The sequence below is a fragment of the Haliotis rubra genome, unplaced genomic scaffold, assembly GCF_003918875.1.
Source record: "Haliotis rubra isolate DU_JTF1 unplaced genomic scaffold, ASM391887v1 Scf1204, whole genome shotgun sequence".
NCBI classification, from domain to species: Eukaryota; Metazoa; Mollusca; class Gastropoda; order Lepetellida; family Haliotidae; genus Haliotis; species Haliotis rubra.
Window position 1 is genome coordinate 62,154 of NW_025765120.1, and position 27,699 is coordinate 89,852.

A 27,699-nucleotide genomic window follows, 5' to 3' on the forward strand; every position below is an offset into this window, starting at 1 on the left:
AGTGGATGCGACGTTTCGGTGTAGATGCTAACACCGTTATCAAGCAGGTGATACACATCATTATAAACAAGGAGAATATGTACACGAAAGATGTTTGAGCCAACCGGTTTCACTTTGTTGTACTGTAGTACATGGGTCTAACGTTTACTGCAAGACTTGGAGTTCAGTTAATCTTCTGTCAGGGACACATATGTCAGACATATCGTTTATACAATTATATGCTGATATCTCGTGTATTGGAGATATCCATATACCTGAGGTATCCAAAATATATCTTGTCATCTTTAAGGTTTCTTGTGTATACTCAACATCATACTGTCTCGGCTTTTAAAGATCCTTCCCTGATGGGAAGCTGAGAGTGTGATTACATGTATGCCACGTCAGACACATAGACTTGACTGTGGTTACACGTGAACACCTTGATAGGACCCTCAGTTCTGAGACAAACATACATGTAACCAGATGGGTCTACACAGACACCCGCAGGACACGTAATACCGCCCTCTTCTGTCAGTATGTTTCTGACAAACTGTCCTGACTCAGTCAGATGGATGACTCTGTGTAGACTGCAGTCTGTAACCAGGATGTCGCCTGTGCCGGTACTTGTGATACCCTGAGGACACTCCAGTGCTGTGTCTCCTGTAGGGCTGTAGCTGAATACCACATCTCCGTCGGAGGTCAGACACACGACACATTTGGTTCCACAGTCAGACACCAAGATGTTACCTGTCATCGTGGTACTGAGGAAGTTGGGATACTGTAAGATGTTGCTACCTTTGTGGAGTGGACTGATAGACCTCAGCACGTTTCCTGTCATATCCAGGATTTCAACACAGGGAGGTGAATGGGAACCAACTGCTAGTGTTGATTGAGGCAGGGACGTTATACCCACATACTGTTTGCTGGTAGTGATGGCTGACCGCATTACCAGGTCAGAGTTCACTTCAACTATTACAATCTGGTTCCTGCTCGGGACAGTGACAGCCACCCGGTTGTGTGTCAACTTTGTCAGACTCAATGGAGGACCATCCATACTGAGTTTACTGTGCTGTGTCTGGTTGTTCTTGACGTAGAAGGACTTCACACTGGTGTTATCCCAGTCTGTGACTACAACGGTGTCTGTGTTATTCACCACCAGCACTGTCACGTCAATGGGGTTTGGTTTACTCCAATCGTCTGCTACTCTGATGTCAATGGTGTCTTGTAACACAGGTGTAGCCTTTAGGTCCAGCACACTCTCATACAGGACCTCTATCTCACCCAGCTGTAGATCGTCCAGTGCTTTACTCAGCTTGTCTGTGTCCTGTCTGAATGTGACACTGGCTATTCTTCTTCTCTCCTTCAGGTCAGCGTCTCCTACAGCCTCACATCCCTGATACATCTCATACACATCCATGTCACACTCAGATTGTAGAGCCTGGTCTATCAGCTCCGTCTGATGTTGGTACATCAGTACCGACATCTCACCTGTCTTTATGTCTGCTTTGATTTGTCCGATGTGTTTATGTGAAATATTTTCCATCCGATAGAGCAGTTTCCTTTCCTTTTCCTTGACCCGATCTATAACTTTCTGGCATGCGGACTGAATATGTGACTTCATCAGTGAATAATGATCTCTCTCTCTCTGCTCCTGCAACTTTTGTTTCGTCACACGAAGTTTCGTCTCACCTTCCTTCTTTGATAATGACTTCTTCATTTCTGTTAGCTCTGTTTTCATTGTCACCATCTGTGAGGTGATCGGGACAACGGCATCACATTTCCTGTGATAAAGTATGCAACATTTCTGACACACGGCCTTCTTGCAGTCCTGACACAGAAATTCTAGTGACTCCTGTTTGTGCTCCTTGCACATGGCCTTTCGCTTTCCCTTGACCTTGACTTCTCCAGACAGGTCAGTGACGTCATGGTGACGAAATGATGGGGTGCAGTTGTGAGCTCCATAACATTTCTCACAGAGTGCATCATCACAGACGGAGCACCAAGCAACAGCCAGAGTTGTATCCCCATGTTCTTGGCAGTAGGTACAATTGGTCGTATCTGTAAACACATCACATTTGCAAAGTAACATCTCTCGTACTTTGAAGAAGAAAACAAGCTTTATTGTATTTTAGGCATCTGGCCCACATACAGAGTAAACAAAATATACAGTATAGCTCATAGTCTGTCATACAGACCCTGAAGCAAATATATCCAAGAAAGCCCACGCAAGTCTAGAAAATGTGGCAAGTCTAGATTTCCACAGCTTCAGGCTGAAAATGAAGAAAGTCTCAGGGCTCCTTTTAATTAGATTTTATTTTGTTTATTATGAGCTCTTTCTCTGTAAAATATTGTCATTTCAGAGACTTGTTGTTAGTCTATATTGCTCACACAATCAAATCTTACACGTAACCTTACATCAATCTGGATATACAATATCTTTCAATGCGTTATTTCTTAAGCGTGTTTCATGTTTTAAATATAATGACAGGTGTAAAATATCGGTATCATTTCTAGAGACCAAAGAAGAAGAGAACGCAATTTCTTGTTGTTTAATTAAGTACTTTTTGGCACAAAAAGAATTCTCAGGTTATCAAGAGTACGACACGTGGATTTCATTCTCTATACCTCTTTTACATAACATACAAATCATTTCTTTTTTATCAATCCTTATTTTCCTACCTTGATTGATCATTAAGTCTGACAAATCCAATCTGAATCAAACAACTAAGTCACGTAACGTTCCAGACGTGAGTACGAAAAGGTATTTTAAACGATCTGTAAGATTCAAATGTTGTACTTTCGTTTATATTCGATTTCAGATATTGAAAAAAAATAGCGTTCCCTGAATTTATTTAAAAATATACGTACATTACCAATTGTCTGGGACAACCAGACAATGCCATAACCGTATGAGAGTAAAAGGGTTCGAATGTGTGAAGCCCATGTTACCTTACCTACCTAAGTGTAGGAGCATATTGTAGGTTATTTTCGGTGGACGAAATGTCTAAAATGTGTAACCAGAATTTACGGCATCTGTTTTGTTAAGTGGATATCTACCACATCCACCATTAATCAATAGAATGTGTCGTAGAGGGCGCCACCCTAAGATATATTTTCATGCAAAAAAGGTGGGGTTTTTTCAATCGTATCTTCGGAATCCCCATACTTCTGAACCGTACATTAAAATTGGTTGTATTTGAGAATCTAACTGTTTAAAAAAGACATTTGGGGGGAATATTTCCAAGCTTAGAACAAATGTGGATTTCTTGAAGCTCTTTTTGTGAGGAAATGCCAAACCAAGATATGCGTGAAATTGTAAGCATTGAGAGAATTTCTTTGAAAACTCGGCCCACCCCTCCTATATACTACAATTTTATATTTTTACAAATTTACCGATAGTTTCCATTCATTGCTATATTTTTTCCAAAAAATTCAGTTGAGTTTGTGGTCCAAGAACAGGGTCTGATACTAATATTACATCATCAGGAAAGAGAAGTATTAGAAGTTCTGCTGATTTAGGTAACATTTGTACTCCATGTTTACCACAATTAAGAATTTTAAAGTACAATTCATTGATGAAAAAGGAAAACAGAATAGGACTAAGCATGCATCGCTGACGCATCCCATTAGGACAAGCAAACACGTCTGTGAGGTCATATCCACAACGAACACATGATTTAACATTTGCATACATAGCATTCAAGGTGGAATACATTTTACCTCTCAGGCCAACTTTTTGTGATACATTGCCACAATTTAGAATGATCAACTAAGTCAAATGCTTTTTAAAAATCTACAAAGGCTACATATAGTTTATGTTTTATTTACTATTACCCGTTTTTTAATTATTGCATATAAAGTAAACATGTTATCAGTAAGTGTATAGTCCTCTCGGAAACCAGTCTGGCTTTCTGGTAGTGTGTCGTGCATATTTGCCCAAAGCGACATTCTGTTATTAAGGAGTCACTCATCAGTGATATACACCTATAGTTGTCTGGACTTTTTGAGTCCCCCTTATTGACTTCTTGAGTAACGGGATTATAACAGAGGACGCCCAGGAATGTGGGAAAATACCTTCATGAAAGATTTTGTTAAATATGTTTCTAATGAATGACAGAATTTCAGGCCTCGAACATTTCCACATTTCAGCTGAGATATTATCAAGGCCTTGTGCCATTCGTAATTTCAAGAGGTTAATAGCTTCACCTTTCTCACTATCACTTATGGCTGATTCCATTAACAATTCTTCCACATCATCATAGGGTGCACTGAGCATATTATCATTAACATCAACGTTTATCATTGGGAACGCCATACATTTCTTCAATTGAAAATAATAATTTGAAAAGCGTAAACCACTGTTGTTTTTAAATACATCTTGACGTAGTTCGAGGACTTTTCAGGAGTATTATTAGTTTACAAAACTGTGATGGGCAGTAGATAGTATGTGTTAATCAGTATTTTTTTCATTTATCTAGGTCAGCAATAAAGTTTCTGCAGCATGTTCGATATACATTTGTATTTCGTTCAACTGTATATAACTCCATAAACGTTTGTACGACATTTTCTAAACATTTTCAGGGCTTAACGAGCGTCCGGCACAGCAACCTTACGTTCTGTAGGTAGACGTGGTTTCTTCGAGTCATATTGTACATTTTTAGTTTATTATCATGCAATCTGCAGATTCTACTAAAATATCAACAAAGTTCTCTATTGCTTGATTTAGGTTCAAATTAATTTGCCCAAGTAGCGAAAAAATTATTTGAGAGCATATTCTCTCGTACGATTAAGAAATACATCGGAACAGGAAACTATTTTTAAATTAAGGATGCAATCTATGTTTTAAACACGAATAATGTTCGACCCGGTCAAGAGAAGAAATAATGCACTCGGCGTCCTTTGGAGCATTGTTCCCTTGTCCTGATCGTGTATTCAGGACCCTGTGCCGACATCCATCATCCTTGATAACATTGATCTTTTAATTCCGACTCTTACAAAAATCATCAACATTAGTCTTGAATATGGAATTATGCCGTCTTCCTTTAAATCAGCTCTAGTGAAGCCACTCCTGAAAAGGCCAAACTTAGACTTTGATCTGCTTGGCAACTACCGGCAAGTATCTAATCTCAGTTATCTTTCCAAGTTAGTTGAGCGTGCTGTATGCACACGACTTTCTGAACATCTTGATAAACATGACCTTCATGATCATCTACAGTCCGCCTACCGTAGCCATCATAGCACCGAGACTTAGGACCGGTTCTTTTCACCTTGTATATAAAGGAGCTTGGAAGTGTCGTGGAAAGACATGAAGCGGACAGACATCACTATGCTGATGACTCTCAAGTCTACAGATCCATGGAGTCAAGGCCACCTCAGGCGCATAGGGCTTTGAGTGAATTGAGCACTTGTTGTGAAGACATCAAGGCGTGGATGCATTACAACAAACTAAAACTGAATAGTGACAAGACGGAATGCATTGTCCTAGGGCCACAGAAAAGGAGATCACAGTGTGGTCTTACATGTTTTAGGTTTGATAATACAAACATCAAAATCGCTGACAAGGTCAAAGACCTTGGTGTGATTATCGACTCAGATGTGTCACTGGATGATCACGTTTCCCATCTAGTCCAGAGCTGCTTTGCTCAGTTGCGTACTATTGGACATATCCGACCATATCTCACCACCGAATCTGCCACCACTCTTGTCCTGTCTCTAGTTATGAGCAGGATTGATTACTGTAACTCCCTTCTCGCTGGTGCCACTAAGACACAGATAAGGAAACTTCAGCGTGTGCAAAGCGCTGCTGCACGTATAGTGACCCAGTTACGTAAATCTGAGGACGCTCTGAAACTCCTACATTCTTTACACTGGCTGCCCATTCACTATAGGATTCAATTCAAGCTTCTGTGCCTCACTTTCCGCTGTCTGTCTGGATCTGCCCCTTCGTATCTGGCCCAGTCCCTCACACAGCACCGCCCATGTCGCTCTCTCCGTTCACAGGATAAACGTTTCCTCGTTATCCCCACTGTTAGGACTTCTACGTATGGTGAAAGGTCCTTTTCGTATGCAGCCTCTACAGCCTGGAATCAACTACCTCAATATCTACGTGACTGTTCTGAACTTTCTAATTTTAAATCTTTACTAAAGACGCACTTTTTCAGATTAGCTTATGAATGTAAACGATAATTCATTGCATTGTTTCCATGTATCTCTCTAATCTTTTATTCTCTCCTATAGTCTGTTTGTATGTACTTCTATGTCTTGCGCTTTGAGCATGTTGTACATGGAGAACAGCGCATTACAAGCATGCTATTATTATTATTCAGATCACCACAGATTAGTATATGGTTATCTCGCCTACTTGAAACACCTACCCATGTCTATCTCTCATTGTATCTTTATAGCACAGGAAACACTAGTAACAAACATTGACCAACTCAGTAAGACCCTACTGACACATTTCTGTGACGATCACTTATTGAATTCTGTGAAGCCCCCAGCGACACATAAGCTGGCTACTTTATATGGTACACCTGCAGTCCATCTGTGGGCGTTGCTTTATCAGTCTCAGTACAAGGGTTAAGGAGTCATGTCAACTGGGATGGTCGGGACAGGGGAACTGAACTCCTGGGGTGGAAGGGGACAGGTGAATGGGAGAGCTGTGGTGGGTGGGACAGTTGAATGGTAATGCTGGGGTGGGTGTGACAGGTGAATGGGAGCGCGTGGGTGGGTGGGACAGGTGAATAGGAATGCTGGGCTGGGAGGGACAGGTGAATGTGAATGCTGGGGTGGGTGTGACAGGTGAATGGGAGTGAAGGGGTGGGTGTGACAGGTGAATGGGAGCGTGTGTGTGTGTGGTGGGAACAGGTGAATGTGACTGCTGGGGTGGGCGTGACTGAATGGGTGTGTGTGGGTGGGGTGGGATGGGGTGGGTCAGTTGAAAGGGAGTGCTGGGGTGGGTGGCACAGTTGAATAGGATTGCTGGGGTGGGTTTGACAAGTGAATAGGAGAGCTGGGATGGGATGAACAGGTGAATGAAATTGATGGGGTGGATGGGACAGTTGAATGGGAGTGCTGTGGTGGGTGGGACAGTTGAATGGGATTGATGGGACAGTTGAATGGGAGTGCTGAGGTGGGTGTGACAGGTGAATGGGAGTGCAGGGGTGGATGGGACAGGTGAATGGGATTGATTGGTTGGATGGAACAGTTGAATGTGAATGCTGGGGTGGGTGTGACAGGTGAATGGGAATGCTGGGGTGGGTGGAGTGCCGGGTGAATGGGAATGCTTGGCTGGGTGTGACAGGTGAATGGGAATGCTGGGGTGGGTGTGACAGGTGAATGGGAATGCTGGGGTAGGTGTGACAGGTGAATGGGAGTGCTGGGATTGGTAGGACAGGTGAATGGAATTGATGGGACAGTTGAATGGGAGTGCAGGGGTGGGTGTGACAGGTGAATGGGATTGATGGGGTGGATGGGACAGTTGAATGGGAGTGCTGTGGTGGTTGGGACAGTTGAATGGGAGTGCTGGGGTGGGTGGGAAAGTTGAATGGGAGTGCTGGGGCAGGTGGGACAGTTGAATGGGAGTGCTGGGATGGGTGGGACAGTTGAATGGGAAGTGCTGGGGTGGGTGGGACAGTTGAATGGGAGTGCAGGGGTTCGTGAGACAGGTGCATGTGATTACTGGGGTGGAGGTGTGACAGGTGAATGGGAGTGTGTGGGGTGGGTGGGACAGGTGAATGAGGAGTGCAGGGGTTCATGAGACAGGTGCATGTGACTGCTGGGGTTGGTGTGACTGAATGGGAGTGTGTGTGTGTGTGGGGGGGCAGTTGAATGGGAGTGCTGGGATGGGTGGGACAGTTGAATAGGAGCGCTGGGGTGGGTTGGACAGGTGAATGGGATTGATGGGGTGGATGGGACAGGTGAATAGGAGTGTGTTTGTGTCCCGGGGGTGGTTGGAGTCAGGTGGAGTTACAGTTGAATAGGGTGGGTGGGACAGTTGAATAGGAGTGCGTGGGTGGGTGTGACAGGTGAATGGGAGAGCTGAGTTAGGTCGGACAGGTGAATGGGAATTGGAGACAGGGTGGGGTGTGACAGAGTGAATGTAGGAATGCTTCGGTGGGTGTGACAGGTGAATGTAGGAATGCTGGGAATTAGGTGTGACAGGTGAATGGGAGGGATGGGGGGGAATGGAGAGGTACACAGGTGGAGGTAGTCGGGTAATGTGAGAATGCTTGGCTGGGTGGAGTGTGACAGGTGAATGGGAATGATGGGAAGCTGGGGTGTGACAGGGTACATTGAATGGGAATGCTGCTAGGGGTAGGTGAAGACAGAATGAATGGGAGTGCTGGGATGGGTAGGACAGGTGAATGGAATACTGTCAATTGGAGTGGGACAAGGTGAATAGAGTGCTGAGTGGGTGGGACAGGTGAATGGGGAGTGTGTGTGTGTGTGTGTTGGGGGGGCAGGTGAATCGGTGAATCAGGAATGCTGGGGTGGAGGTGTGAGAGGTGAATAGGAGTACAGAGGTGGGTGTGACAGAGTGAATAGGATTGATAGGAATTGGATGGGACAGTTGAATAGGAGTGCTGTGAGGTGGTTTGGGACAGTTGAATAGGAGTGCTGGGAATTGCTGAGTGGGAAAGAGAAGTTGAATAGGAAGTGCTGAGGTAGGTGGAGACAGTTGAATGGGAGTGCTGGGATAGAATTACAGGACTGTTGAATAGAGAATAGTGTGAGGTGGGACAGTTGAGGACAGTTGGAATAGGGAAGTGAATAGGAGGGTGGTAGGTGGGACAGTTGAATCAGGAGGAGTGCTGAGGGTGAATAAATTAGGGTGACAGACAGTGAATAGGAATTAGTGTGTGTGTGAGAGCCAGGTGAATCAGTGGAGAATCTGAATTAGGTAAGAATGCTGGAGTAGGTGCTGACAGAGTACAGGACATTTGAATAGAATGGTGCAGGTAGGTGTGACAGGTGAATAGGAGGATTGATAGAGGTGGGTGAGACAGACAGTTGAATAGAAATTGCTAGAAATTGGGTAGTGGGACAGTTAAATAGGAGTGCTGAGAAATTAGGTGGGACAGTTGAATAGGAATATGCTGGCGTTAGAGGTGGGACAGTTGAATATGGGAAGTGCTTTAAGGAGAACAGGTGGAGACAGTTGAATAGAATACTGAGACAGGTAGGGCAGACAGTTGAATAGGAACACTAGGATAGGTGGAGACATGTGATTGAATAGGAAGTACTGAGATAAGGTAAGAGCATTTAGACAGAGTACAGGGAGTTCGTAGAGACAGAGTGCATGTAATTACACTAGAATTAGGTGTGACTGAATAGGAAGTGTGTGAAATTGGGAGTGAGACAGAGTGAATAGAAATTACAGGGAGTTCATAGAAGACAAGAGTGCATGTGACTGCTGAGGAGTTGGTGTGACTGAATAGGAAGTATGTGTATGTGTGTGTAGAGAGCAGTTGAATAGGAAGTGCTGAGATAGAGTAGAGACAGTTGAATAGGAAGCACTAGAATTAGGTTAGACAGAGTGAATAGAGATTGTCAATTAGATGAGACAGAGTAGAATAGGAAGTATATTTGTGTCCCAGAAATTGCCTTGGAGTCCAGTGGGATTCACAAATTGGAAGTAGGGACAGTTGAATAGGAAGTGCGTAAGGTAGGTGTGACAGAGTGAATAGGAAGCACAGGAACTAGAGTCGAGACAGGTGAATAGAAATTCTAGGTAGAATTGTGACAGATGAATGTAGAATACTTCAGTGGAGTGTGACAGAGTGAATGTAGGCACTGGAAATTGGGGAGTGCTTGACAGAGTGAATAGAATGCTAGGGTAAGGTAGTCCCAGGTACATGAGAATACTTGGCTGGGTGCTGACAGGTGAATAGAAATGATAGAGTGGAGTGCTTGTACAGAGTGAAGAGGAATGCACTAAGAGGAAATTGTATGACAGAGTGAATAGGAAAGTGCTGAGATAGAGTAGAGACAGGTGAAGGCAGGTGATGAGACAGTTGAATAGGAAGTACTGAAGAATGGGTGAGACAAGAGTGAGCCAGGAGTGTGTGTGTGTGTTGAGAGGAAGCAGAGTGAAAATGGTGACTCAGGAGAATACTAGAATTGGAGTGTGAGAAGAGTGAACTAGGAAATACAGAAATTAGGTGTGACAAGATGAATAAGGATTGATAGAATGGAATGGGAGACAGTTGAATAGGAAGTACTATGCTGTGATTTGAGACAGTTGAATAGAATTGCTGAGGTAGGTAGGAAAGTTGAATAGGAAGTACTAGAGGCAGGAGTAGAGACAGATTGAATACAGGAAGTGCTAGAGATGAGTGAGAGACTGTTGAATAGAGAATAGTGTGGTGGAGTACAGGACAGATTGAATAGGTAGTGCTAGTGTATGTAAGACAGTTGGGCCAGGGGAAGTGCTAGAAATTAGGAAGTGACAGAGTGAATAGGAAGCATGTATGTGAGAGAGAGCAGGTGAATCGAGAGTGAATACTGAATACTTTAGGAATTGGGGTGCTTGACAGAGTGAATAGGAAGTGCAGAAATTGGGTGCTTGACAGGTAAAGACAGAGATTGATAGGAGTGTAGGTAGAGACAGATTACAGAATAGAGAGTGCTAGAAATAGAGTGAGACAGTTCAAAATAGGAAAGTGCTGAGGTAAGTGAATGAGAACGTTGAGCCAAGGTACTAGCATTAGGTGGGCACAGTAGAATAGAGAGTGCTAGAAATTACAGGTGAGACAGTTGAACCTAGAATACTAGAGACAGAGTGAGGACAGATTGAATAGGAAAGAGCACTAGGACAGAGTGAGACAAATTGAATAGGAAGTGCTAGGATAGGTGGTGAACAAGTGAATAGGAAATTAGTGAAATTAGAGTGAGAGACAGTTGAACTCTAGGAAGTACTGAGGCCCAAGGTGAGACATTTGAACTAGAGAAATAATTGTAGTAAGAGTGAGACAATTGAATAGAAATTGCTAGAAATTGGGTAGAGACAGTTGGAATAGGAAATTACTTAAGAGGTAGATATGAGACAGTTGGAATAGAGAACTCATTGTAGTGGGTAGAAAAGTTGAATAGAAATTGCACAAGAGTTGAAGTGGAACCCCAGATTGAATAGGAAGTGCCTAGAGATAGGTAGAGACAGTTGAATAAGGAAGTACTAAGAATTGGTAGGTAGAGACAGATTGGAATAGGAAATTACAGGAGTTCGTAGGAGCAGAGTACATATGAAACTACTAGAGTAAATTGTGACTGAATAGAAATGTGTAGAAATTAGAGTAGAGACAGAGTGAAATAGGAAATTACAGGGATTCATAAAGACAAGTACATGCTTGACCTGCTAGGGAGTTAGTGTGACTGAATAGGAAGTATGTGTGTGTAGAGAAACGTTAGAATAGGAAATGCTACTAGGATAGAGTGAGACAGATTGAACAAAGAGCACTAGAAATTAGAGTTGGAACAGAAGTGAAATAGACAAGTTGATAGAAATTAGATAGAGACAGAGTGAATAGGAGTATATTTGTGTCAGAAATTGCAACAGAGTCAAATTGGGAGATTCTACAAGGTAGAGTAGAGACAGATTGAATAGAAAGTACGTGGAAATTGGGCAGCAAGCTTGACAAGAGTGAATAGAGAAACTGAGAGATTGGAATCAGACAGGTGAAGCGAAATTCTAGGTAGAAATTGTGACAGAATGAATATGAAATACTTCAGTGGAAATTGTGACAGAGTAAGAATGTAATTGCTGAGAGGTAGGTGCTTGACAGGTGAATGTCGGGAATACTACAAGGGGTGGGTGGGTCAGGGTAAATGAGAAATGCTTGGCTGGGTGTGACAGGTGAATGGGAATGATAGGGGTAAGGTGTGACAGGTGAATGGGAATGCTGGGGTGGAGTGTGACAGAGTGTGAATGGGAGTGCTGGGGTGGGTAAGGGACAGTGGAATAGGAGTGCTGGGAATTGGGTGGGACATTTTGAATAGGAATGGTGTGGTGGAGTAGGACAGTTGAATAGGAAGTGCACTGGGGTAGGTAGTGGGACAGTTGAATAGGAGTGCTAGGGTAAGATGGGACAGTTGAATGGGAATCGTGTGGTGGGTGCAGGAGAAAGTTGAATGGGAGTGCTGGGGTTGGTGGGACAGGTGAATGGGAATTGATGGGACAGTTGAATAGGAGTGCTGAGGTGGTGGGTGGGACAGGTGAATGGGGTGTGTGTGTGTGTGTTGGGGGCAGGTGAGATCGGTGAATCAGAATGCTGGGGTGGAGTGTAAGAGAGGTGAATAGGAGTACAGGGTGGGTGTGACAGATAGATGGGATTGATAGGGTGGATGCAGGACAGTTGAATGGGAGTGCTGTGGTGGTTGGGACAGTTGAATGGGAGTGCTGGGGTGGGTGGGAAAGTTGAATAGGAGGGAGTGCTGGGGCAGGTGGGACAGTTGAATGGGAGTGCTGGGATAGAGTGCAGGACTGTTGAATAGAGAATGGTGTGGTGGGTGGGACAGTTGAATAGGAGTGCTGGGAGGTGTTAGGACAGATTGAATAGGAAGTGCTAGGAGGTAAGAGGTGACAGGTGAATGGGAGTGTGTGTGTGTGGGGGGCAGGTGAATCAGTGAATCTGAATGAATGCTGGGAGTGGGGTGTGACAGAGTGAATGGGAAGTGCAGAATTGGGTGTGACAGGTGAATAGGATTGATAGGGGTGGGTGGGACAGTTGAATAGGAAGTGCTGAGGTGGGTGGAGACAGTTGAATGGGAGAGCACAGGATAGGTGGCACACTTGAATAGGAAGTGCTAGAGGTAGGTGAGACAGTTAATCGAGGAGTACTTAGAGGGTGGAGTGGGAGACAGTTGAATGAGAGTGCTGGAGTGGGTGAGACAGTTGAATAGGAAGTGCTAGAGGTGGGTGGGAGACAGTTGAATAGAATGCTGAGACAGAGTGGGACAGTTGAATAGGAAGCACTAGGATAGGTAGAGACAGTTGAATAGGAGTGCTGAGATAGGTGGGAACAGTTGAATGGGAATTGCTGGGAGGTGGGTAGGACAGTGGGAATAGGAGTGCTAGGGTGGGTGGGAGACATTTGAATGAGAATCGTGTGGTGGGTGAGACAGTTGAATAGAATTGCTGGGGTGGAGTGTAGGACAGTTGAATAGGAAGTACTGGGGTAGAATGGAGACAGTTGAATAGAATCGTGTGGTGGGTAGAGAAAAGTTGAATAGGAAGTGCTGAGAGGTTAGTAGGACAGTTGAATGAGAGTGCTAGAGATAGGTGTGGGACAGTTGAATAGGAATTGCTAGGAATTAGAGTGGAGACAGTTGAATAGGAGTACAGGGTTCGTAAGAGACAGGTGCATGTGATTACTAGGATTGGGTGTGACTGAATAGGAGGTGTGTGGGGTAGGTGGGACAGGTGAATAGGAGTGCAAGGGAGTTCATAGAGACAGAGTGCATGTGACTGCTAGGGGTTGGTGTGACTGAATAGGAGTGTGTGTGTGTGTGTGGGAGGCAGTTGAATGGGAGTGCTGGGATAGGTGGAGACAGTTGAATAGGAAGGCGCTAGAAAGTGGGTTGGACAGAGTGAATAGGATTGATAAGAAATGGGATAGAGACAGAGTGAATAGGAGTATGTATTTGTGTCACGAGGTGGTAGCAGAGTCAAGTGGGGAGTTCTAAGGAGTAGAGTGGGACAGTTGAATAGAGGGAAAGTGCGTAGGTAGGAGTGTGACAGAGTGAATGGAGAGAAACTGAAGTTGGAGTCAGACAGGTGAATAGAAATTCTAGGTAGGAGTGTGACAGAATGAATGTGAATGTTTCAGGTGGGTGTGACAGAGTGAATATGATTGCTGGGAGTGGAGTGTGACAGAGTGGAATAGGAGGAATGCAGGTAGAAGGGTGGGTGGGAATCGGGTAGTAAATAGAGAATGCTTGGGCTGGAGTGTGACAGAGTGAATAGAGAATAGTAGAAGGAGTAGAGTGTGACAGAGTGAATAGAATGCTGAGAGGTAGGTGTGACAGAGTGAATAGAAATTACTAGAGATTGGTAGAGACAGAGTGAATAGAATTGATAGAGACAGTTGAATAGGAGTGCTGAAAGTAAAGAGTAGAGACAGAGTGAATAGGAAGTATGTGTGTGTGTGTGTTGGGGTAGAGGCAGAGTGAATCAGTGAATCAGAATGCTAGGAGGTGGAGGTGTGAAAGAGTGAATAGGAAAGTACAGAAATTGAAAGGTGTGACAGATGAATAGGATTGATAGAATTGGAATGAGGACAGATTGAATAGGAAGTGCTGTAGTAGTTAGAGACAGTTTGAATAGGGAGTACTGAGAGTAGGTAGAGAAAGTTGAATAGGAAAGTGCTAGGAGGCAGAGTGAGACAAGTTGAATAGGAAGTGCTAGAGATAGGTAGACTGTTGAATAGGAATAATTGTGGTAGGTAGAGACAGTTGAATAGGAAGTGCACTAGAATTGTGTGGAGACAGTTGAATAGAGAGTGCTAGAAATTAGGAGGTGACAGAGTGAATAGGAATGTGTGTGTGTGAGAGCAGAGTGAAATCAGTTAATCTGAATACTGAGAATTAGGTGTGACAGAGTGAATAGAAATTACAGGATAGAGTGTGACAGAGTGAATAGGATTGATAGAATTGGAGGTAGGACAGTTGAATAGGAAGTACTGCTAGGTAGAGTAGAGACAGTTGAATAGGAGAGCTGAGGATAGGTAGCACACTTGAATAGGAAGTGCTAGGAGTAGAATTAGAGACAGTTAAATAGGAATTGCTGGAGAGTGGGAGTGAGACAGTTGAATAGGAGATGCTGGCATTAGAGTAGAGACAGGTAGGAATAGGAGTGCTTAAATTAGGTAGAGACAGTTGAATAGGAATGCTAGGACAGAGTACAAGGACAATTGAATAGGAAGCACTAGGATATGAGTAGAGACAAGTTGAATAGGAGTGCTAGAGATAGAGGTAGAACAATTGAATAGGAAGTGCTAGAAATTAGGTAGAGACAGTAGAATAGGAAGTGCTAGAATTGGGTAGGACATTTGAATAGAATAGGTGTGGTAGGTAGAGACAGTTGAATAGGAAATTACTAGAGAGTAGGACAGTTGAATAGGAAGTGCTGGGGTAGATGAGAGACAGTTGAATAGAATCGTGTGAGTAGGTAGGACAGTTGAATAGGAAGTACTGAGGAGTTGAAAGTAGAGACAGATTGAATAGGAAGTACTGAAGGTGGGTAGGACAGATTGAATAGGAGTACTGAGAGGTAGGTGTGACAGTTGAATAAAGTGCTAAGAAATTGAGTAGGAAAGTTGAATAGGAAGTACTTTAGGAAAATTAGAGACAGATTGAATAGGAAATTGCTGAGATAGGTAGAGACAGTTGAATACGAAGTGCTAGGAGTAGGTAAGAGACAGTTGAATAGGAAATTACAGGGAGTTCACCGTAGCGAGCAAGAGTACATGTGATTACTGAGGTAGAAAGTGTGACTGAATAGGAGTGTGTGTAGAAATTAGGGTAAGGTCATGTGAGGTGGACTGCTAGAGGTAAGGTGTGACAGAGTGAATAGGAAGTGCTAGAATTGGGTAGGACAGTTGAATGGGAGTACAGGGAGTTCATAGAGACAAGTACATGTGACTACTAGAGATGAGTGTGACTGAATAGGGGAGTGTGTGCATGAGGGGGCAGATTGAATAGGAAGTGCTAGGAATAGGTGAGACAGTTGAATAAGGCACTAGAAATTGGAAGTTGAACAGAGTGAATAGGATTGATGGGGTAGATGGGACAGAAGTGAATAGGAAGTAATGTTTGTATCAGGGGTGAGTAGGTGGATTGCACTGGGGTTGAGGTAGGCCAGATTGAATAGGAGTACGTGGGTGGGTAGGACAGGTGAATGGGAGAAGCTAGAAATTGATCGGACGGGTGAATGGCAATTCTGGGTGGGGTGTGACAGGTGAATGTGAATACTTGAGTGGGTGTGACAGGTGAATGGGATTGAAGGGGTGGGTGTGACAGGTGAATGGGATTGATGGGGTGGATGGGACAGTTGAATGTGAATGCTGTGCTGGGTGTGACAGGTGAATGGGAATGCTGGGGTGGAGTGGGACGGGTGAATGGAAATGCTGGGGGTGGGTGTGAGAGGTGAATGGGAATGCTGGGGTGGGTGTGACAGGTGAATGGGAATGCTACTGGGGTGGAGTGGGACAGGTGAATGGGAGTGCTGGGGTGGGTGGGACAGAGTGAATGGGATTGATAAGATTGGATAGGACAGTTGAATGGGTTTGCTGGGAGTAGGTGGGACAGTTGAATAGAAGTGCTGGGGTGGGTTGGACAGTTAAAATAGGAGTGCTGGGGCAGGTGGGACTGTTGAATGGGAATGGTGTGGTGGGTGGGACAGTTGAATGGGAAGTGCTGGGGTGGGTGGGACAGTTGAATGGGGAGTGCTGGGGTGGGGTGACAGGTGAATGGGGAGCGTGTGTGTGTGGGGGCAGGTGAATCGGTGAATCTGAATGCTGGGGTAGAGTGTGACAGGTGAATGGGAGTGCTGGGGTGGGTGTGACAGGTGAATACGATGAATGGGGTGGATGGGACAGTTGAATAGAGTGCTGGGGTGGGTGGGACAGTTGAATAGGAGTGCTGGGGTGGAGTGGGACAGTTGAATAGGATTACTGGCGTGGGTGCAGGACAGTTGAATAGGAAGTACTGTGGTGGGTAGAACAGTTGAATGGAGTGCTGCTGGGACAGGTGGGACAGTTGAATAGAGAGCACTCCAGGGTGGGTGGGACAGTGGAATAGGAGTGCTGAGGGTGGAGTGGGACATTTGAATAGGAATGGTGTGGTGGGTGGGACAGTTGAATAGGAGTGCTGGGGTGGGGTGGAACAGTTGAATAGAATGCTGGGGTGGGTGGGACAGTGGAATAGGAGTGCTGAGGGTGGGTAGAGACATTTGAATAGGAGAATGGTGTGGTGGGTGGGACAGTTGAATAGGAAGTGCTTTAGAATGGGGTGGGACAGTTGAATAGAAGTACTAGGATTGTAGATGGGACAGGTGAATAGGAATCGTGTGGTGGGTGGGACAGTTGAATGGGAGGTACTGAAACAGGGTGGGTGGGACAGTTGAATGGGAGTGCTGGAGGTGGGTGGGACAGTTGAATAGGAGTGCTAGGTGGGTGGGACAGTTGAATAGAATGATAGAATTAAGGTAGGACAGGTGAATCAGGAGTGCTGGGGTGGGTGGAGACAATTGAATAGGAAGTGCCTGGGTGTTAAGGTGGGACCGGTAAGTGTTGGGTCGGTGGTTGTTTCCTGAAAATGGAAAACGTATGGCAGACACACAATGATGGACAGACATGGTGATCGCTACATCCTACCGTTTCTTAACCAGATATATCAAGAAATTTCTTTGGTGATGCCCACACTGTGTACATATCACGTTTTACAGATTGGTCAGAAAGTCAAGTATAAAATTAAAGTGTATGGTATATACAAACGCTTCCAATACTGCCTATGGTTAATGTAGCCATCTTTGGTTCTGTGGAATTACGATTTGCACACGAATCAGTCAAGGTTATTGTGTGTAATGAATCGTCGGGTATTGTCAATGGATGTGACTGATATAAACCAATCTTCATTGAAAGCAGTCTAAGTAAACTTAGGCTAAGTATTATTCGTTACACTGAAGGTCGCGTCAGCTAACCTTTTGAACTGACTAATCAGAACATAGTTTACCAAATCGCGAAAGGTAAAATTCGCACATGCCGTTTGAACTTTTACCTCGAAAACGTTTGTATTCGAACGATTCCGAATGCTATTTTCCGCATGTTATATAAACTTATCTACTTATTGCACAACAAGATGTAAACAAAATGAAACTACTTAATAGATGAAAATAAACAAATAAAAATAATCAATTGAGGATAATAATCAACCCTAAGGATCGTAGACTGGCAGCGAAGGGAGCCGGCGCAATTATCGCGATACAGCGAGACAGCGCTGCAGCGCAGTAGCGGTATAGCGCGAAAATTGCTCAGCGGCTGGTGCCGAGCCCGGTAAACTGCATTCAAGCCGTGACTTGGGTGGAAGGCCGCTTTGATCGTTGGAGAAAGCCCGAAGTAATGCAGGTCTCAGACGTTCGTCAACCAACAGAATAGTTCGGTATTAATAAACCAAGAAACATTATCAGAATTAATCGTGATTCGAGACGGCAATGACAGATCTGTGGAGTATCCAGGGGACGCAACTCTGCACCGCGTATAGACGGAGTTACCTACAGTGAACACGTACAGTGTATCACACGTGCTGGTATGGTCTCTGCACACAGCAGGGCTGAGACATCTTAGTCTGTGATGTCCCTGGCTCGTCTAACGGTTAACATACATCCCCGTCATGCCACCTGTGTCCATGTCAAGACAGCAGTAGGCCTACTGCAGTACGCACTGAGACAAAATATACATATGTTTATTGATACAGCTATGATATCAGTACGTCATGACTATACGTAATACAGGGGCGGATACAGCTTTTTGAGAAAGGGGGGGTGCACACTATTGGGAAAAGGGAGGGTGCACACTTCCTTTTCACCAGAGTTTCAATGGTCATTTAATAAACTTTCAGGACAAAGGGGTGTGTGGGGGTGTGGGGGTGTGGGTGTGTGTGTGTGTGTGTGCACCTCCCCTCTGGATCCGCCTATGGTAATAGCTTTATATTGTATTGTAGTAGCAGTGCTTGCATGACTATTAGAACTTTATAATAAGCAGCAGTTTTTGTAAGACTGAAACTTTCACACTTTAATTATTATGAACAGCGATGGGTGAACAATGGTTAGAACCAAGCGTCGAAAATCGGATTCCAACCTCTTGAACAAAGTTTCCTGTTCGTTAGTCAGTGGATTTCCGAAGAGATGTTTCATATGAGCTGATCACTCGCCGGAAAATTCCTACAAAGATTGGGCTATCCCTTGGGAAGCATAAGCTGGATGTAGTATCTGAATTCAAATTCCTGGGGTATTTTGATCAGACACTTACAAGACATATATTAATTGAATCTACGGAGTGTCATACGTAAGCTGCTTGTGACAATCATGACAATACAAAATATAAAAGGGATGGAAACTGTATTCTTGAGAGCTGATATGAGTAATGCATACAAGGTGTACATGGTTGTAGATGCGGAATACTACTAGGAGGGTGGGTGGGATTGCATTATCTTAGAGCCGAGCCGTGCCGTGTATATGCCGGGATACTTGCCGCTGTGCCCTCTAGCCAAGGGAGATGATAAATTGTAACAGAACGTAACATTAACAGTGCAAGGGAGGGAACTCCCCCAACACTAAATCAACGTAGGCAAAGATGAACTGCAAAATGGCCACACTCCTAATTTTTAAGAACTATTTTAAATTAAAATAATATTTTAATTGAATCTACGGAGTTTAATAATACAGTATATCTTTGTAGCCGTTGTAACAGTGTTCTTTTGAAGTGTGTGTCCAAAACACAATTAGGAGCTGATAATCTACCATGTTAGTGGTATATAAAGCGCTTATCTTGTCGAGGATTGACTATGGCTGCCAAGTCTACAGGTGTGCCTCTAAAAGTCACCTCATCAAATTTGATCTCATTCAATCTAGAGCTGTTAGAATTTGCACTGGAGCTCTTGTAACCTTCCAGTCTCGGCTTTCCAGGCTGAGTGTTCTGACATGCCCTTGTTTCTCAGACGACAAAATATATCCCTGAAATACTTTATGAAGATGAAGACTATGGACAGCTATCATTCAGTGTCGGATGTACTTAATCACTGTGTGGAGTTTGTCATGTGTGACTGGTCTCATGGCAAGATTCCGTTTAAACATTCTGAAACTAGCAGCACAACATGGAGTTGTTCACTTTAATCCAGTACATCCATCTACATCCATGCTCCTAGGCTTCTCCTTAAGCCAGGACTATGCTATGAACTCAGTTCCACCGTTCAGAAGGATATGAACCCAAATACGGTGAAAGCTATTTGTGAGGACTTTATTTAGTAAGTACTGACGCCTCCAAGGATTCGACCTTGACACGTACTGCTGGAGCTTTCTAGGTCCCTGATTACACTATCTCCGATGTGTTCAGACTTCATGATTATATATCAGGTTTTGCAGAAGAAATCATTGCAATTCTACAAGAACTGAGGCGGGTGGGTAGAAATACATTTCAAAAGCGTGAAAAAGTTTGTCGTATTTACTGTATCTTGTAAAATCTACAAGTCGAGTGTGTGGATGTTATGGGGGAAATAAGACCTATCAGCGTTAGCTGTGGACTGGAAGTACAGGTGAACCTTGCTCTCCAGGGGCGAATATTTCTCGTGATAAGTTCGAACTCCTTTCTTGTGGGTGATGATTGTCATGTGTAGGACTGTTACTCTCTTGTGGGTGATGATTGTCATGTGTAGGACTGTTACTCTCTTGTGGGTGATGATTGTCATGTGTAGGACTGTTACTCTCTTGTGGGTGATGATTGTCATGTGTAGGACTGTTACTCTCTTGTGGGTGATGATTGTCATGTGTAGGACTGTTACTCTCTTGTGGGTGATGATTGTCATGTGTAGGACTGCTACTTACTCTCTTGTGGGTGATGATGGTCATGTGTAGGACTGCTACTCTCTTGTGGGTGATGATTGTCATGTGTAGGACTGCTACTCTCTTGTGGGTGATGATTGTCATGTGTAGGACTGCTACTCTCTTGTGGGTGACGGTTGTCATGTGTAGGACTGTTACTCTCTTGTGGGTGACGGTTGTCATATGTAGGACTGCTACTCTCTTGTGGGTGACGGTTGTCATGTGTAGGACTGCTACTCTCTTGTGGCTGATGGTTGTCATGTGTAGGACTGTTCATGTGAATAGTGACTCCTCTTCCTACAGATCCTGAATGCGGAGAATGTGATGGCGGTGGTGACTCGCTGGTATGGTGGCATCCATCTTGGCCCCAACAGATTCAAACACATCAACAACCTCTCACGGGAAATCTTACATCAGCATGGCTACATCAAAGAGAAGGTGAGCGGTGGGTGGAGTTGAGGGGCGGGTATGTAGGATGAAGGGGGAAGGTGGGTATGCGGGAGTGAGGGACCGGAGGGTGGGCAAGCAGAAGAGGAGGGGGTGGGTATGTAGGGTGAAGGGGAGGGTGGGTATGTAGGGTGAAGGGGAGGGGGTGGGTATGTAGTGGGTGAAGGGAGGGTGGCATGGGTGGAAGGAAGGTGAGAGGTTGAAGAGGAGGGTGGATGTAGGGTGGAAAGGGGAGGGTGGGCATGGACGAAGGGTGAAGGAGGCAATCATGGGCGAGGCATGAACACAGAAGGAGGACACAAGGAGGGTGAAGGAGGTGGAGGGAGAGGGACGACAAGGAAGGACGAAGAGGAGAGGCAAGGAACACACATGGAGGCATGGCAGGAAAAGGAAGGCAAGGACACAGGAGGGAAGGAATGGCAGGGATGGCATGTGGAAGGACAGGGATGGGCACAGGGGAGGATGGGTATGGACATGGATGGGATGGGGAGGGGACAGTATGTGGATAGGGACAGGGATGAAGGGGAGGGGTGGGGGAGTGGATGGTATGGGGATGGATGGTATGGAAGGAGAAGGGCACATTGGAGGACACAGCCAGGCAGTGGACTGGATGTTAACAGACACAGTTATTAATGGAATATACAACTTGCAGCCACTAGGCACACCGAGTTAATGTGGCTTTCCCATCCTTACGAGGTACCCATTCACAGCTGGGTGGACTGGGACACGTAGTCGCAGTATTTTGTCCAAGTCCACTGCACGTTGCTGTACCCGCAACTAGGTGTTTGCACGTATTCATGTGGCCACCATCTGGTCATATACCAACGGGTTCGTGGGTTCTTTTAAGTGCACAGGGTTGTGCACTGTACACTAGGGGTTGTGACAACACTGAAAGAGTCTGCACGCAAAGTTGACTCCAAGGTTTTTACACCAGGTCACATGTGAGCTCGATCCCGTCACCACAAGCTTGCTGGGTCACTAGCCTGGCGCCTTAGCCAGCTCGCCCACCACGCCCCAATGTATGTAGGGGGAAATGTGGTATGTAGTTGGAGGCATGGTATGCAGGGGGAGGGTAGGTATGTAGGGGGAGGGATGGGCATGTAGGGGGAGAGGTGGGTATGTAGGGGAGGATGGGCATGTAGGGGGATACAGGGAGAAGTGGAGGGTGGGTAATTAAGGTGAGGGATCTTATTTTTGTGGAGCAAACCTAAAATAGAATGTCCGACTTCGTTTAGTCCAAGTTCTTGCTCTAAGGTTAAATATCGTTATAGAACAATGGAATGACATCACTGGAAGTCTATGAATCTACTGCAGGTATGCTACATGTAAACATCAGCTTTATGTGGAGCCATTCTTTGGTTTACAGGAGGATAAGAAAGGACCTCGGACCAACAAGAAAAGGTGACGTCACTCTACAAGATGCCATTGAGTCCGGGATCAGAGCTATTGTACAGGATTTATCTGAAGAGTATCTTTTAAGAGCTATCAATGTTAAGGCTTCATTCACCATGGGAGCATGTGATATGTTATAGAACATTTGTAAATAATGCATGGATGTGTCATAAGTTAGCTAATCATTTCTTTATTTCGTGACATTTATTCCATTTTCTTCTGCTGTCACTCAATGATTCCCATCTATTTTCATTTGAACTATACATCTACAGTTCATAGCTAATATATTCGGACTTGGAAATGACGTGAAAACTTTTGACACATTTCTGTTGTGAATGATCTGAGCATGTGTTTTATTTGATATGGTAGTACAAAGTATGAAATGTAACATTTAATGTTTATAACAATAAGTAAGTATGTTTTAATTAATGTCACATGGGATGAAGGAAGTAGGCTTTTTAGGTGCAGCTGTACTGGTATTCTTTTAATGTGTACATAACTAATTGCTTGTTATCAGAATAACTTCTTTTATTGACTTTGTTTTGGACGTTGTTACAACTGAGCAGCAAGTAGCGCCTAATGTTGATGTTTTTGTTGGCTGCATGTTAGCGTTTCCTATATAATTGTGATAGTATACTTTTAAGTTCAGCTGACATTGCCGTTGTGTAAAAGTGTTATGCCTTCTTTGAGTGGTATTTTAGAAGTTGGGAAGTACAATATAGAACAAACTTTATGGATAACAACTTCTTTTTATTTGTGAATGCGACGTTTCGATACAGATTCTAGTACTGTTGTCAATTCCTGCTTGAGAACGGTACAAGAATGTGTATCGAAACGTCGCAGTCAAAAATTAAAAGAAGTTGTTATCCATAAAGTTTGTTCTATAAAGTGTAATACTTCATGATAGTGGTACTTGTCAACCTTCGAGTTCACATCCTTCATGGACATTATTTTACAATGTTGAACTACAACTACAGGTGTCTTGACTGTATATAGTTGAGGCAACACATATATTTTACCTGGTTTCATGTATCAGTTGCTTTGTAACTGAATAGATGTCATTACTTTCTTTCTGGAAACAAAGTCAAGGGGTTATCAATTTTTAAATGAAGCCAGATTTTATGAATTAATGTTTTAATGTAGATTGGAATTGTTAAATAAAAGCAAAGAATTTCAGACAATTTAAAAAGATATTTCTTCAGTGTGTTACACATGAAATTTAGTGAATGACACACATATTTCATAAGAAAGATCTCTGTAATTTGCTGTGTGGAGTTGCCTCCCTTGGGCATGTCTGGAACTCTGTAATGGTGGGTTTGAATCCCTAATTATGTTTATCAGCACAATACACATACTCATGGATTTCACAAAAGTTCTAAATTTCTGAGACTTTCATCACTTTGGGGTTTGATCCTATGTTCAGCTGACACACCATGATATAACTGGAGTACTGTTCAAATGCAGAATTAAAAGCTACTCACTCACTCATGCATCCACACACTCACTCGTCAGATGGTTCAAGGGTCACAGGTCACTTGCTGCGAGTTGTGTCCTGTCCTCAATCACTCACTCACTGTGTCCTGAATTGACTGGTCATATATTAGAATTGAGATCCGTACACAAGTATCATATTCAGTGAGTCACACGTTCATCTCCAGGAAAGCACCCCGAAGTAATGTAAATGAAATGCTGGATAAAGGTACACAAAACCCCAACTGCAATTTTACATTGACAAAATGGGTTTCTGATTTAATCCAATTTCACTGATATAAGAGAGTTATGTGAGGGAAATGAGAACACAGTCATGTTATTGTTATGTGTTGATTCACAAGTTCCCCCTAAAGATTCAGACAAACAACTTTAAACACCTTCTCAAAGTTGGAAAATTCTCTTGAAACAAGGCAATTCTAGGTGACACTGGAAGACATTTGATTTTTATATCGACACAAGCAAAGGCCATCAAGTACTGGATAAAAGTTCTACGAATGACAACCGATCGCTGCCCACACCAGTTTTACCAAATGCTTAAATCACTCGATGATGTAGGAAAGAGAAACTGGACTTCTGATATTCGAGAAACATCGTTCAACCTAGGATCTCTCATGTATAGATGTCTGAGATGTAGACAATTCTTATCAAGTTTTAAACAGCGCCTCAAAGATATATCACTCCCAAACTGGCATCATGAGATAAACAGTTCCAGTTTTCTTACCCATAACATTTCATTCAAGTTTTCACTGGAAAGTGAATCATATATCACGAACATCAGGAACAAACAGCTACAAGAGTTTACTTCAAGTTTAGAACATCGCTAACTAACTTCAAGATAAACGGTAAAGTAAAGTAAAGTAAAGATACAACGGCGACCATCCGGGTATATTTCCCCCCATGTGAACTTTGTAATTATAACCTTAATGAAGACGAGAACCGCGTATTTTTTGTTTGTCACAAGCACAGTGAAGTCCGAATTAGAGCCAGATATCTACAGAAGCTACAACCAGTCTCCAGAGGCCCACTAACCGTTGAGGCTATTTTCATGTCACAAAACAGTCATGTACAGCACCTAATAGCTATATAACTCAATGAAATATTTAAAATAAGATCTATATGAAATTCAAATGTTCATGATCACGTGTAATTTATATTGTATTTGTCAACTGTATCATAGACCTTATGGCCCAAATACTACTGAATATACTTCTGTCTGTCTGATTCCCAAGTTGAAAGTACAAAGTTAACTGAGTATCAGGCTGTAAAGATACTCTGAGATACAAACAACAAAGAAATGTGATGTATTTAACAATTGTATTCTAAAATAAACAAAGTAGAATCAGTACAAATTGAAAGGTAAACTGAAATGCAAGCAACAAAGTGCTGCTTTTAGCAATATTCCTGCAATATCACGGCAGGGGACACTAGAAATGGACTTCGCACATTGTACCCATGTGGGGAACTAAACCGGGAAGCTTGTCGAGCAAAGGCCTTAACCACGAGGCTACCCCACCGCCCCACAAGCAATAAAGACAATGATGGTACTATTCACCACTCAGTAACATTCATCCAACTTGATAGCAATGACTAGCCAGATCGAGGGTGTAAAGATCATCACACACAATGATGGTCTTCTTGTGGTTTGAGATGTAATGTGAGGCTTGAAGCAAGAGTTAGCTCCCTAACTGCCAGATATTTCGATACTGTTCGTGCCGCGTTAAACAACAAATATCACCGCCACATAACACTTTTCCTCAGTGTTATACCCCGCTGCGCGTTTAGCGGTCATGTCATTTCAAGGTCACAAGGGGACTTTAACGTTTTACCTTTGTCGGCAAGATATCTCAAGAGCCGTTCACTGGATTATCTTCATATTTGACACCAAGCTTCATCTAGGGAAGGCGCAGGACCCACTGACACTTTGAAGATTTCAGTATGTTCAGGGGCGGATACAACTTTTGAAAAAGGGGGTGGGGGTGGGTGGGTGTTTGCACACTATTGAGAAAAGGAGGGTACACACTTCATTTTCACCCAAGTTTGCACCCCTACACCTCGTTCTGGATCCCTCGTCCTGGGGTAGATGTATGTGGGGTAGTGGATCCTGACCAGATCTAAAGTCTGTGGTGCATGACGTAACAGGATCCTAGTCTGAAGTGATGCCTGCGGGAGATGGGATAGCTTAAACTGGTCTGAAGCGATGCCTGCGGGAGATGGGCTAGCCTAACCTGGTTTGAAGTGATGCCTGCGGGAGATGGGATAGCTTAACCTGGTCTGGAGCGATGGGCTAGCCTAACCTGGTTTGAAGTGATGCCTGCGGGAGATGGGATAGCTTAAACTGGTCTGAAGCGATGCCTGCGGGAGATGGGATAGCCTAACCTAGTTTTAAGTGATGCCTGCGGGAGATGGGATAGCCTAACCTGGTTTGAAGTGATGCCTGTGGTATATGGGATAGCTTAACCTGGTTTGAAGTGATGCCTGTGGTAGATTGGATAGCTTAACCTGGTTTGAAGTGATGCCTGCGGGAGATGGGATAGCCTAACCTGGTTTGAAGTGATGCCTGCGGGAGATGGGATAGCCTAACCTGGTTTGAAGTGATGTCTGTGCTAGAAAGAAAGGGGTAGTGGATCCTGTCTACAAGTGATGACAAGTAATGACCGTTTAAATCTGGCACTGCTCAGGAATGCAATTTGCACGGCTGTGCCTCATGTGCTTTCGTCTTTATATGTACTAACAATGCAATTAGTTGACTGTGTTGGATCCAAGTATTGCCTTTATGAAATGTCTAGCGTTCATATTTAAGAAGTAATAGGATTTTTACACTTTGACCATGCTCTTATATTCATTAAAAATATTTTTTCTCTCATTTTTGACATCATGTCCTCAGAAGCTTTTGACAAAGAAGCTGAAACAAGGTGACCTTTGAAAAGGATGTCAAGGGGTTTCAGTCTGATGTTTTGATTATGGGTAGTTTGACACCTGAAGACCATTACTGAGACATCTCTGCTCAAATCATAAAGCTTGTAAACATTGTAAGGTGTTGACTATATATCCCAGTGTGCTACATACCTGTGGCACTGTATATAGCATTGTTCTGTACATTTTGTGGACTGTCTCCGTCACAGACCCAGTGGTCTTGAGAAAGTCACCCATTGACCTTATTTGCATGACCTTTGAATATGTCCATACTGCTCGCCTTAGAATCACCCTGGTGTGCAGGGTGTTTATAGCCACTGTATTGTGTCAAGTACTCTTGTTGCATGACAAATTCAAATACAACATTTTCTTCCCAGTGAATGTAAGAAGAGGGTCTTAAATAGTGCTGGACTACTATATACCTGGACTTGGACAGCTCCAAAGGAAGTCAGCACTGGCACCGTGGTCAGTATCCGGTCTCCAATAACTGGGTCACACTAATAACTGTTGACGTCACCCCCAGTTTGAATAAAGGATTTGTATGATTTTCTGTAACATGAGGCCTCTAACTCGTGAAAACTACATGTCTTGGCACATCTGTTTTAATGTCTTTTTAGGGGGGTACATTGTCTGAGCTTTAAACAATGACATGTCATGTTTCCTTCTGTGTTTTATGTCATTGTTGGGGAACATTGTCTCAACTGTGTATTGTGTAAGTACCTGTCATCGTAATGCACAGAGGCCTACTTTTTTAGGACTGACTACTTACAATTCAGTTTTACGTCTGCAGTTTGTCTGTGTTGAAATTTTATAACAGGATGTTTAAGTTGAAATTTGCGTCCAAACTTAATGTTTTACATAGCTATTTGTACGTGGCGATCAAA

At 43.7% G+C, this 27,699-nt stretch overlaps 1 protein-coding gene across 1 annotated transcript in view; it reads right to left on the reverse strand.

Moving 5' to 3' along the window:
* LOC124264137 (protein wech-like) overlaps positions 1–27,699 on the reverse strand; it is a 35,169-nt gene continuing 7,470 nt past the window's right edge. The window contains exon 3 of the mRNA XM_046698874.1: positions 1–418. Coding sequence (XP_046554830.1) covers positions 365–418 — 54 coding nt within the window. The 3' untranslated portion in view covers positions 1–364. The remainder of the gene's footprint in view (positions 419–27,699) is intronic.